The 14121-nt window shown below is 39.5% G+C and overlaps 1 protein-coding gene across 1 annotated transcript in view; it reads left to right on the top strand.

Moving 5' to 3' along the window:
- Nucleotides 1–10123, top strand: part of LOC120503578 (collagen alpha-1(XV) chain-like) — a 116759-nt gene extending 106636 nt beyond the window's left edge. Inside the window, exons 36-42 of the mRNA XM_039712204.1 lie at nt 3326–3390; nt 4447–4575; nt 4743–4802; nt 5987–6046; nt 6912–7097; nt 8082–8197; nt 8521–10123. Coding sequence (XP_039568138.1) covers nt 3326–3390; nt 4447–4575; nt 4743–4802; nt 5987–6046; nt 6912–7097; nt 8082–8197; nt 8521–8737 — 833 coding nt within the window. The 3' untranslated portion in view covers nt 8738–10123. The remainder of the gene's footprint in view (nt 1–3325; nt 3391–4446; nt 4576–4742; nt 4803–5986; nt 6047–6911; nt 7098–8081; nt 8198–8520) is intronic.
- The last annotated feature ends 3998 nt before the right edge of the window (nt 10124–14121 follow it).

Genomic DNA, 14121 nt, shown 5'->3' with positions numbered 1-14121 from the left:
AGGTTGTTCCCTGCTATCCTCCTGCCCTCCACCAATTTCTCCTGGGGGAAAGTTGGAACTGAGAGCACAAAAGGGACAATTTCTCTACAGACAGTTTTCACTGACTAGTGCCACGGAAGATCTGTTGTGTGAAGGATCTTGCTGTGGCTGTGGCTGGGAGGAAATTTGCATAGTAGAGATCAAATTGACCAGCTGGCTAAATCTGGCACAAAATGCTCTTCTTGTGGGGAATGGAATTAAATCCAGCTGGTGGCCAACACAAGGGGATTTTCCCAGGTCTCAGTATTGAGTCCAGACCTATCCAATATCAATTATCTGGGTTAGGCGATCAAATGCACACTTTAGTGAGTTTGCCTCCAAAATGGGTGGGAAGGCTGATCTGCTGAAATGTTCTACAGATGGGTCTGGACAGACTGAACCAATGGGCCAAGGTCACCTGTATGAGGATCAGTAAGGCCAGGTGCCAGGTCCTGCATTTGCATTTGCGTCACAACAACCCCACACAGACTGGCTGGAAAGCTGCCCAGCAGAAAAGGACCTGGGGGTGCTGGCTGGCAGTTGTTGGACCTGAGCCAGCAGTGCCCAGGTGGCCAAGAAGGCCAATGGCCCTGGCCTGTATCAGCAATAGTGTGGCCAGCAGGACGAGGGTAGTGATTGTCCCAGTGCATCCAGCACTGGTCAGGCCACACCTTGAATCCTCTGCTCAGTTTTCAGCCCCTCACTACAAAAACAACATTGAGGTGCTGGAGCATGTTCAGAGAAGGGCACTCAAGGTGGGGAAGGGTCTGGAGAACAATTCCTATGAGGAGTAGCTGAGGGAGCTGGGGATGTTCAGCCTGGAGCAAAGGTTGTGACCTTATCACTCTCTACAACTGCCTGAAAGGAGGCTGTAGCCAGGAGGATCAGTCTCTTCTCCAAGGTTACAAGCAACAGGACAAGAGAAAATGGCCCCAAGTTGAACCAAGGGAGTTTCAAACTGAATATTAGGAATTTTTTTTCACCTAAAGGACTGCCACTGGAACAGGCTGCCCAGGGAAATGGTTGAGTCACCATCTCTGGAAGCAAAACCATGGCACTTAGGGATATGTTTTAGAAGCAGACTTTGCAGTTCTGGGTGTCACCAGTGGATGTGATGATCTTAAGGGTCTTTTCCAGCCCAAGTGCTTCTCTGATTTTCTGACAGTACGCACAGCAGAGTTTAGGTCTAGAATCAGACTGCTGGAGAACTGCTTGTAAAAACTAGTTGCTATGAAAATGCTGAATAGAAATGGAACTTCAGGTTGCTTACTCTGCCTCTAATGGTTTTCAGCTTACTGGGTTAGAAAAGGAGCAAAATGTGCCACAATTAGTCACATCAAGAGAGGAATTTTGCAAACAAGGTGACATCAAAGGGAGTATGTGGTTAGAATTCAGGTGTCACAGTTCAAGATATTTGTGCTTCTGACTCCTTTTGGGTCACAGGTTTCCTAGTGACAAGCCTGATACTGTTAATGTCCAGCCTTGGGTTCTGGCGGATGGGGTCCTGGGCTCCTCTGACGTTACTTGACAGGTATGCCTGAGAAAATGACTGATCCCTCTAGAATCTGTGGCCAGCATGGAAATCCAGCCAGGTAAAACCAGAGCAGAGCATTCCTTAATCTCAGCTGAAGATGGTGTACTAGTAGAAAGGGAGACTTTACCTGAATAGAGATGCTGTAACAGAGATCTGTTCTTCCTAAAGTTTTGACAGGTCTAGGAAATACAGTTCTCCATTCCTGAGAACAAATAATTAGCCTGTTTTCCCACAAGTGCTTCCAGTATACTAGTTTGACACATCTCTCTTCAATTTGTTCTCTCCAGGTATTTCTTAAACATATCTCTCTTCAATTTGTGCTCTCCAGGTATTTCTTAAACATGGTCAGCCTCAATTATACAGCAGGTATAGAGACTTCCCATCTGTCATCCAGTCAGTACTATTAATTTAGTGTCTATCAGAAGTATTTGTCCTCTGAATAGTATTTGAGAATGAAAAAGTCCTTAATATGTTTTACATTGGAACACAAGCTTTATGTGAATCAGCCCCTGACCATCACAATACAGAAAGATCCATACATCCATGAAGCCTGTAAAGGTCTTCAGGCCTTTTCCTGTGTAATTTAGATTAAGTACTTCTGGATATTAGCTAAGAGACCCAGTCAGACAAAACAAATTATTATTAGTATTCCATCCCTATACTTTCATTTATGCTGTCTGCCCTTAGTCTTCATCATCCTCCTACACATTTTCCTCTTTGCTTTCTAAAAGGGTTCTTTAAGCAGCACATATTTTACTAAATGTTTGGAACAGATGTTTATTTATTCCCTATCTTCGTGGTTCAGTTATCTCTTTTAAAGCTATTACCATCTGTAATTATGGAGTTCACATACTGTAGAATGGAGTTCGCATATTGCAATGTGGGGAAAGAGGAATAGCTTATCTGTAGGTAAACAGCTATAAACGCTTCTGAGAGCTGACCTCCTTCCCCTGTCATTGGTATGAAGGACCTGCTCTGGAGTATCCTTGCAAATGCCTCGGTGCATAGATTCTTCTTGCAAAAGGTGATTTTGAGGTTCCTCTAGGTTTCACAAAACCAAACAAACAAGGTCCTTGTATAGAAGCTCCTTAAAAACAACTTCAAAATTCCATTATCATGACATGCATTTGCACAAAATGAATGCTTTTAGTCTTCCATATCTTTGAATCTTTCCCACCTTAAAAGAAAGAAGTTTTTACTCCAGAAAACAGCTCAAGATGAAGAAATTCACTTTTGGAATAGAGACAGATACTAGGTACCAGGTGGTGTGGACTGCAGTCTTAGTAGTCCAAGCTCATACCCCTGAAGAATTTCTTTTTTGTTTTACAACACAAGCTGAGTTTACACACATGAATATTTCATCTAAGGAAAAGTAAATTTTTGTTTGCCTTTAGAGTAAAAGATGTTATGACTCCCTCAAAGCTTATATGGGCAGGAGCAAAAAGTTCTTCCTCTTTGCACTAGCTAACAGAATAGCATTCTGGTCAGTTCAAGTGGGTTTTGTTCTTCATTTGCAGTTTCTACAACAGGGTGCAATCTGTTGGCCTTACCCTCCAAAAAAACAGAGTAAAGACTGTTCCGTCATTGCTTCTTAAAAAAATCCTTAGAATATATTTTCTGTAGTTGACTTGAGCTATTAAGGACATGACTATGGCTATTTAAAACTTCTGCTGCTCCTGGACACCATCACTAAGTCCTTTCTTTGTGTCACTCACATTTTCTCTCAAAAAAGATGACCTTCAGGATGTGTTGTATGCTTGTCTTCTTTTTTAGCAGCTGCAATGCCTGGGCCACCAGGTCCTCCTGGAGAGCCAGGGTCACCTGCCACCAGGAATCTGGTAAGAGAGCAAAATAAGGAAATTTGCTGTAGAAAATGTTCTTCAAAACTTTTGTTGGTCACTGGTAGCACTGAAAGAGGAGTGAAAATTCCATCCTGTGTTTTTATGTCATAGAATGTTTTATAAACCACATAATTTTAAGATGCGAACTGTAGATTTCACTAGGAATTCTAAAAATCCTTGTGCCAGAGCCTACATGTAAATTTGTTTCCTTTTCTTATATTACGAAATGAATCAAAATTTGGTCTAAGATATCCATTAAGAAAAAAAAAAACCAAAAACCCAAACAAACAAAAAAAAAACCAGATATGGCAGAAGTCTCAGTAGTTTCTAAATTAAGAACTCATAGTTTAAAAAAAAAACCAAACCAACAAATAAACCCACCAAAAAAGCTCGAGAAAACCACCCCCAAAAGCCCTATTCAAGTTAGCAGAGGGCATTCATTGCAATTCTCAGGGGAGAAATAAATGTTCAAAGACTGATGCCCCAAGACAGAAGACTGTAGTTGCAGGCTGGGAGCTACTGTCTCAGAAGGTTTGAGCTTACTTAGGTCAAAACTAAGATTAATAAAAAAATATACAATTCTCTAGTAGGATCTGCATTATTTACAAAGTGTTCATATGCCTTCTGACAATGAAGAAATGAGAAAAAAAAAGTTAAAGTTATTGCACTTTCTTGAAATTTGTCCCAGTTTTAAACTACTGCAATTCTCTTCTGAACTCTACCATTTTGACCCAGGATGCTAAATCATAGGAGTGCAACAATCTTCACTCTGCACAAAATTAGTAAAAAATTGCTGTCATTCTACTACAATACACAGAATGATGATGCCAGTATGCCAAAGTAGCAAGATATTCATATTACTTTATGGATTAAACTGACTTTATGGATAAAACTGACTTTATGAGCATTTCCTGGGGAAGAAGCCTTCACTATTATGTATCCAAATGAGACTATTTAACTTGCAGAATGTTTTGTGTGATGTGATGTTTTGTGTGTTTTGTGAATGTTTTGTGATGTGTCTGATGAAGTATGTTTCATTCTCCTATTTGACAGGTTACGACATTCCAAAACATTGAGGGTATGTTGGAAAAAGTTCATTATGTAGCAGAAGGTACACTAATCTATCTGAGGGAAACCAGTGAGGTTTTTATCCGTGTTCAGAAAGGATGGAGAAAATTGCAGGTACTATTGCACTACACCCTAATCTTTTCCAACTCCCTTCCTCACAATGAAGGTGAGGGACATATTTTTACAGAGGGAGAGAAGTGTGGGTGCAAAGACTCCTTATTTTGAATTCAGAAGCTCCTGGTGATATGTTTTTGTTCTAATCTACTTTTTGCTTCTTTCAGCTTGGTGAGCTAATTCCTATCCCTGCTGACAGCCTTCCTCCTCCAGCCATATCAAGCCATGTAAGTACAAAATACTGGACTGTGAAAAACTGAGTGTAGATGTGTGATACACTTGGCAGAAGTAGTATACAGATCTCTGCACAATGTGATTTTCCACCAAGATTTGTCAGTTCAAAATAAGCATCCTACCACTACATAAGCTTGCAGATTGATTTCTTTGGACAGTCATCTGTTTCCAGTATCTTCTGAGATTCCAAACACTAAAGACAGAAAGCAACATTTACAAAAAGCAGAATAAAGCAGAATAAGCAGCCCACAAAAAAAAAAAAATAATCCCAAAACCAAAAAACAAACAAAAATCCCCAAAACAAAACAAAAGATATCAAAAAACAAACAAAAGAAAAAACAAACAAAAACCCACAAACCCAGAGAATTCTGTTTCATAAGCCTGGAATCAGTCATATCAAGCCCTGATCCCCTTCAAGGAAGGTCAGAAAAGGTTTTCAGAAAAGCAGATTTTCTTTGAAAGGTTGTACTCATGTATTCAGTGTACCATAATCATCACCTGGATGTAGCTTACCCCGCAGTGTGCAGAGGGTGCTCTTTAAAGCCTCAATTGTTACTTTAGGCCTGACCCCATTCTGCAAGTTTTTCTACCAGACTGCATGTGAACATGCTGTCTGTCCCAAAAAATTGTGCGAGGATGAATACCAAGAAATGATAAAGGGAATAGAGAAGGTATTTTGATGATAAGTTAATTGATCTACTGAGAAAATTAAAGGGCAAGAGAGTACTAGGAAGGAGCAGTAAGAAGGAAGATGGCCAGAAACAAATAAAAAGGTTAGAGTAGGTCAGGGAGAAGTTCACCTAGCACACTGGAAAAATGTCTAGACCTCAAGTTATAAGAAATTTCCTGTAACCTCCAGTTGACACCACCTGAGTTTCCCATCTGCTCCAGCTAGTGGCTTGTTACTCATACTTGCCATAACTAGAGAAGAAAACTTTACTGTTCCTGAAACAATTAACAGGTTGAGAAGTGTTTCCACCCATTACATTTTCTGTTTTCACATCCTCCTTACCCTTTCAGTTTTGATTTTCCTCAACTGCTCTTCAGCTCCTACCAAGAGCAGGCTGTTTTCATGCAGAATTTCAGGTGTAATTAAATTTTTATTTTAAAAATTTACTGAGTGTGTAAAATTCTGATATTTAACTTTTTTTTTTTTTGGCTTGTGTTCAAATAATAGGGATTTCAGTCTATTCCAGCACTGAGACCAGTATCACATATGAACAACGTGAAACCAGCAGTAAGTATGAGATCTGTATTGTAGCTGCAGAGCCATGCTTTGTAATGTGACAGTTTGCATCTTTAGGGACAGTTGTGATATTTGCTCTTCAAACTCAGATTCTACTTCAGAAATTTACAAATACACTTCTATTGTTCCCTCCAGATCTATTTTCATCATCCCAGCCCCTTTCTCAACTCAAAGGAAAAAAAACTCCTGACTGAGTTAGGAATACCTCTTCACTTAGTGATTGTAGTTGCAATACAGAGTAACTTCTAAACTAACAATAGTGCTACAAATAATTAAAATATTTGTTACAATATTTTCAGTCTTTGTGGTGCTGCATGGTTTAGATGAACACTTGAGAACTTAAGCGTCTATTTAAAATACTTTAAAATATTTAGACAAAGAAAGCAAGGTAACTGACATATCTAAAAATGAAACCAGAAGAAATAAAAAGGAAGCATGTGGATTAGTTCTTGCATTTGTGCTGCTTGACTTAAGCATGCTACTTCTTCTATTTTTCAATGGTACCCAGTCGTTTCTTACTACTTTTTTCCATGTTTGCAGGATTTGTGATTTTGTTCATCTGAAAACTCCAAGATTTCCAATTGAAAATATTAGATGCTTCTAAAAGATTTTTATTTTTAGGAATACATAATATTCATGGTTTCCTTAACACTGAAAGATAAATTGATATTTCTGCTAAGGATCTCATGGCTCTGAGAAATGTAATGTTATGGCAGCAAATAACTTTCATATCTCTTATGAAGGGTATGTGTTCTGTGCTGGCAGGAGGAGGGGGCCACTGTTTTGTTTCCAGGAAGTATCTTCCCTATGTCATAAACTTTTTTTAAATGGTCCCCTTTCTTCTTTTTTCTTCCAGTTGCATCTGGTGGCTTTGAACTTCCCATTGTCTGGTGACATGCGAGCAGATTTTCAGTGTTTTCGGCAGGCCCAGCTTGCCGGTTTGACATCCACCTACAGAGCCTTCCTCTCATCACACTTGCAAGATCTGGCCACAGTTGTCAGAAAAACAGACCGACACCATTTGCCAGTAGTCAACCTTCAGGTAAAAATGGGTAGTTAGTGCTTGGTTTTTAGGATAGGCCATAGATTCCCCAAAAATCTTGGAAAATAGCAAAAGCACTAAGTTTCAGCCCAAACTGCGTTTTATAAAGAAGCAGCTTTGCTTCATATTTCACAGCCAGATTCAAGAAACAAAGAAGTAGTGATGAAGTTATGATGTCCTACCTTTTAGTGTGATCATAGGATAAAATGCCTATTTTACTCATTTCGAAGAAAAATGCAAATTCTGTGCTTAGGTATGAGGTTGGATATACCCCAACAGAACAGAGAGGAGAGTCTAGAGCATGAGTCATTTTGTGGTCTCACATAAACAGACACACTCTAAAACTGAGGAAAACAAGCCATGTCTTTGTAGCATTGGCTGGCTCCCAGGACAGGCGGCCAAAGAAACCTACAGGAATAACACATGATGCTTGGAACATGTTGAACGGATGCTGCTCTGAAATGCATGCAAACACAGAGCCTTGAGAGAAATTTGTGAAGACAATGTTGTTTCAATCTTGACTGGAAAAACTCAAAAGCAGTTTGAGAGGAAGACAAATGCAAAGGTTTTTCCCTGAATGTTTGCAACACTTTTCACATAACTGTGACCTTAACAGAAGTTCCAGTACAATTTATGTCTATATTTTTTCTACATATAGCTACAGTAGTTATAAGCAATTTTTCAAACAATACCCTAGGAGGAAAAGGACAGGGGATGATCAAACTGAATTTTTGGAGTGACAGCAGAACAGAGAGACAACTTGGAGGCAAAGGCATGGACCAGACAGCTATTTTTGCATAGAGTTGACAGACAAGACAAGTTTGTTCAGGAACATTATGCAGAAACTGGTGTGAAAGATGAAATCACAAGTGTCCTTAAATGCAGATAAAATTTTCAATTTACAGATAAGTCTATGAAGGTAGACTATTTGGTGTAGATAAGGGATTTTGGTTTTTTGTAAAAGTGGCTTTGAAATTTTAACAGGGAGAAACCCTTTTCAGTAACTGGGAATCTATATTTGATGGAAATGGTGGACAATTCAACATTCATGTTCCAATATACTCCTTTGATGGCAGAAATGTCATGACTGATTCATCTTGGTGAGTTGATATTATCATTTATATGTTACATGTTTTTTCTACTTTTACCAGATAGTAAAAGAAATAATAGCAGTATCTTGGGCTACTAGATGTGTGATAGAAATTTCTCACTTCCTTTATGTTATTTTTCTTTCCCTTTTCTGATAGTCTAGAAATGGGATATCAGATTGTGTTCTCTTTTCTTTCTCTCCTTTCTGTCTTCATCTTTACCTAACCACTCTGCTTCAAGCACAAGGAATGCAGACCACCACACATACAGGTGTGCAGTTGAATAAAGTAAAATAGACTTTTCCAGTAAATAACTTCTTAACATTACCTTTCAGGCCTCAAAAAATAATATGGCATGGTTCAACTGCAAATGGGATCCGACTGGTTAGCAACTACTGTGAAGCCTGGCACACAGCTGATATGGGAGCTATGGGACAAGCATCACCTCTGAACACAGGGAAACTTCTTGACCAGAAAGTATATAGCTGTAATAATCAGTTTATTGTTCTCTGTATTGAAAACAGTTTTGTCTCTGATCCCCAAGGAAAATAATTCACCTGCTGCACATAGGAATATTCCATTTGACAACAGAAAAAGCTGACACTGAAATTTCATTTGTAATGATGTAAATATTTTAATTTTTGTAATTGCACATTTCAGGAACAAAATAGACAAAGAAAACATACCTCAACACAAACCACATTCCAGTTAGGTGGACCATCCAGTGCACATGACTGGCTTAAAGCCCTTACTTCCCCTTGAACCCCATGCAGTTTGAAGCTTGCCAGCAGTTAACTCATGTTCTGCCTGAGCTGGAGGTTGCCTAAGGGCATGAGCCAAGTGTGGTCTGTGAGGAAGATCCAGTAGCCTGCCAGTAAGCAGTGTGGCTCAGCAAGGCTGCTGTTTCACAGCTGAGAAGCTGCATGCTCTGTGCTCTCCTTTTCACTTGCATAGATTTTGGATGCCCAAGGCACCGTTCATATATACTCATATATACAGTGAATACTGAGATGCTCTTTTGCCTTACAGGGCTTGCATTTACAAAACAAAGCTTTAAGAACAAAGGTACTCACCTCCTCTGAGTTTTGGTGGAAGCCAAGTACCTGACTCCTGTAAGCTTGTATGGATCTCAGCCTGGTGCTTACACAGAAATATAGTAGCTCCCACATCTTATTTCAGCTTTTCTCTTTGCAGATTCTAGGCATAAGACTTTATTCAGGAGGAGTAAATTTCACATTGACAAAATCTGGTCTTTATTTTGGTGCTATTGTTACCAGGAAACCTGAAAGCAATGTTAATAGAAAACATCCTGTTTAACTGGTAGAACTGAACAAAGCAAATGCAGACAAATGAACCATCTGACCTTTATTTATTTCATTGCATGCTAGAGGAAGTAATTTCCTTTTGTGTCAGACTGAAGAATGAAATATGTCTCTCATGGTTTCTTTAAAATAGGTTCTACACATTGTTATCCCACTAAGTTATATGTAAAGTGATTTTCCTTTTTGTGAATTTACCCTTCTGACATTTACACAATTAAAGAATTGTTAATATAACTGAAACAATTATAGGAATGATCAGGAAATTGTAATATTCTTCACTAACAGTATCACCATAATATTTGAAGTCTTTTGCTGATTTATTTGTTTACTGCATACTTTAAACAACATATTTAGTTATGTTTTATTAGGCGGTGACTATGGAGGTCAAACTCCACATTATCACTTTTTTAAAGATTTTAACAAGAATCCATGTTGGAAATACATGTTCATTTGCTGACAAATAGAGAAGTAAATAACTAGACAGCTTTTGTCAACAAAAGCAAATTACAAAAGCAAAATTACACTTACAATACTAAAATGATATAATTATACAACTAAATATTTTGAAATACAGCTTTATTTTTCCAATTGATTATAAAAACTTATTTCCCATGGTCAGCTGAATGATTTCTTCATTTTTTTCTGGAAAAGCAAAGAATGTAAATTACTCCATTATTACAACATGGTAATAAGGCAAAAGCCATTTTTATTACATTTAAAATGTATGTATAACAATTAACTGCACTCATTTATAGTCAACTTTCCTAAAATACTGAGCCATTCTTGTGCCAAATTCCTCCGGTTCACAGAGCTGTAAGAGTTATTTATGTACAACAGGGTTTTGCTCTGAGTCACAGAAGGATCAAGGGGGGAAAAATGAAGTGCTTTTACCTACTTCAAGCAGGAACCATCTACTTTTAATCCTTTACAGGCCAGTGGGGTCTCAGCCTGCAGCCACTCATCCACATCAGTGCCCGCTCTTCCTCTCCTGAGCTCAAGCAGCACTCAGGAAGTTGGCTGTCCCTTTGCCTGGAATTGCAGTGACAAGAGGTAGAGGGGCATGGGGTCCCGCAGAAAAGCTCTGTGAAGGGGGACAAGAGAAGACTAATAAAAACATGCAGGTTTTAGGAGATACTGAGCTAGAGTTTAAGTTGGGTTCAGCAAAATGCATCCAGAGATCTTTGTGCCAGTCCTTCCACAAAGCTAACCCATCTTTGTATCCTGAACAGAGCTTAGCAAGGAACTGAAATTGTTAAGCACCATCAATAAGTTGCTAAAAACTCTCCATGTTTGCTTCCCACCTCTAAGATTAACCTGCAGGCTACAGCAATTTATTGCACACATTTAACTGAATACAGAGCATGAACTGTGCACCACCTGAGCTGCTGTGGTGCTGAGTTCACAGGCTTGCTCACACACCAAGGGAGATACCTTTACCAGAGAATGGCATGAGAGGTCTATTAGACATATGATGTTTCCCTTGGGGAAAACAACACACTTTTTTTCAAGCCCAGTGATGTTCTTTAGATTCCCAAGTATAATTGAAAAGAAAAAATTATATTCATCAAGGATATGACAAAGAAAAAATATTAGCCCAGTACTTAAGAATAAATTAGCTTTCTTTATCAAAGGAGAGTACTTTTTTCAGCACAGTTCCAATACAAAGGTCAGCTGCATTTGAGGAAGAACATCTGCTAATTCAGGTAAGAAACTGTGTATAAGGCAAAGTAATCACCAAGAGAGCACTAGAGCAAGATTGAAAACAGTAACTGCACAAGAAATCAATTTAGCAGTCCAAATTGTACTGAATTGTGAACACCCCAATATCCTGATCTGGCCCACTGGTTTTGCTAGCAGTAGGTAATCAGCAGGTCTTTAGCCCTTCTCAGTTCAGGGATCTTTTCTCTGGGCAATCACAAACCATGTCATGTTTCCCTCTATCAGTAGCATGCTGTTCTGCCCAGAAGAACTGCAAGGAGAGGAGCAGTTTCTCCTCACATTGCTGTTATAATCAAGCCAAACCTGTGAATTTCTGCAGTGCAGCATATACATTTCCAGGGACTGACAATTAACAAAACTCATTTTGGTGTAAATGAAGACTGCCAGCCTTGTTTCTGAGCTGTGCAGTGAAAGAAGAAAGAACGACTTGCAGTATGTCCTGCCTGGAAGATTCCACAAGAAGTTCCTCTTCTTTGGCATTCAGATTTAAGTATTACTTCTGCATTAATACTTGCAAGTCTTGTTTTCACTCCACTACTGTCTTGGAGAAGAGAACCTATCTTCTAGACTTTTAAAAATTAGATGCTAGAATTTCAGTTTCATTTTGGTATACTGGGACTAACTGTGCATCTTAAAAAAAAAATCTGATTGAGGTTTGGCTTTTATTTGCTGGTCTGATACATAATTTGAGCCTGCACTCTAACAGTTCTGCTGTGTCTCCTTAATGCTTCAACAGTAGCTGCCCAGAGATAGAAATACTTCTAGATGAACATCTACTTAACTACTTCAATACTTTAACCTGAACCTGGCCTCTCTTTTTTAACCATTCGGAGGGCTGCTATTCGCTGCATCTTAAAAGGCCTATTCTGCACCTGCAATTTCCACTGTTATCAGTTAATCTAAAACTTTTCCTATCATATTCCCTTCCCTGTATCCATATTAAAAAAAAAAGCCAACAAAAAAAACCCCCAAAAAACACAACAAAAAACACCCACCATAACTCCACCTTGTTCTACTCCTAATGTTCCTAATGAATGGCTCTATGTACACAGAGCCTAACTTGGAGGTGCACCCACAGTGGATGTCTCAGCCCCAGCAGCAATAGACTTTGCATAGGGGAGAGGGAACACAAAGTCAGAACATTTCCTCATACTGTGTGGGCAAAAAACAGTAATGGAATTACAGACAGCACAGGCTGTGGGAATTTCTACATTATGCCAGTTTGCCTGGGGTAGAGTTCATTTTCTTCACAGTAGCTGGTATGGGGCTGTGTTTTGGCCGTATGCTGACTACAGTGCTGTTAAAACAGAGAAGTTTTCGTTCTTGCTGATCAGGGCTTACACAGAGCCAAGGCCTTTTCTGCCTCTCACCAGCAAGGCAGCTAGGAGCACAAGAAGTCGAGAGTGGATGCAGCTGGGACAGCTCACCACAGGGCTATCCCATATCAGATGGCGTCATGCTCAGCATATAAAATGGGGGAAAGAAGCATAAAGGGGGAATAATTCCAGCAATAGCATATGTCATCCCAAGTCACAACTTCACCAGTCCATTCCAGCCCTGCTCTCCTGGGTATGGCTTAACAATGCCCAAAAATGGGAGAAGTAGTGAATTAATTCTTTGTTTTGCTCTGCACACGTGTGTGGTTTTTGTTTTATCTATCAAACCCAACCCATGAGTTTCTCATCTTTACTCTTTCAATTCTCTCCCCTATGCCACCCTGAGGGAAGTAAGCAAGCAACTGTGTGGGCTGAGTTGCCAGTCAGGGCTAAGCCACAACATACATACAAGATCAATTCAGCATCACACTCTGGTTGTTGATCAGAGGTGACTTATAACCTTCCCTCAGCCTGTCCAGGGATACTAGTAATGCTTCAGCAGAAAAGGGGTTGACATCCCTGTTGGACCTTACAAGTACCTAAGATCAAATTCAAATTCAAGCCAGGATGATGATGATGACATTGCCTCTGCAGGAAAGATATGTTTTATATTGAGCACTTTGAATGTGTTCACTATTGGAAAAACATTATCTCCCCACTGAGTTGGATGGGTTGGTTTTAACATCCAAAAAATTATTTGCCAGTATTTAGCTTTGCTCTACGGTTATATATTTTCACATTGCAGGCCTCAAGTCTTTTCAACTGAGGCAAGTCTCATCCCCAAGGCTAACACTGTACTAGAAAATTACCACAGTCAAGGCAGAGCTATTAGCAGAAATATCACATCTGACTGACAGATGAACTGTTCCCTGACATTCTGGTTCTGGTCAGTACCATTTGTAATCCTCCCAGCCACTTCTTTAGGGGATGATATGTGGGGAGATCATGTGCCAAGAACTACTCTTGTAGGTAGTCTGAAAGAGCCACACTATTTTGGAATAGACAGATTTCATTGTATTCACAGGTGCTTAAGCATTGTGCTTGGTCTCGGGGTTAACTGGAGTCCTCGTGCCACTGAAATCCTGTAGAGGGACTGCAGGACACACGTCTGATTGCCCACAGAATACACATCAATGGTTCTTTATGATTTTTTGCCAAATTTTATGACATACATTCCTCCTGCAAACATTCTCCATTCATGTAAACCCCATGTCCAGACTGTGTTCATTCAGAGCACCCTCTAAAGCCATCATTGTCCTACACAAAGTTTTTCAAGCTGTGTATAGATATATTGTGCCATTTCATTATCCTCACCTCTTTCAACACTGATGAGCACATTGGTTAGAGCGTGGATTGACTGTTCACAGAGCTGCGATGTTTCAAACACCTGAGAATTAAAGGCTACTGATACAGTCATCCTGTACAACAGATAACTACTACCATGATGCCTTCAATAGCAAACAGGGCAACACAAGATTTTTGTTTCTGTGCTTTACCCCAGCTGGTGGATCAGCCCTGA

Source organism: Passer montanus, unplaced genomic scaffold (genome assembly GCF_014805655.1).
Source record: "Passer montanus isolate IOZ18808 unplaced genomic scaffold, ASM1480565v1 scaffold26, whole genome shotgun sequence".
NCBI classification, from domain to species: Eukaryota; Metazoa; Chordata; class Aves; order Passeriformes; family Passeridae; genus Passer; species Passer montanus.
Note: the sequence above shows the minus strand (reverse complement) of the source record. Positions and strands in the feature narration are given on the sequence as shown.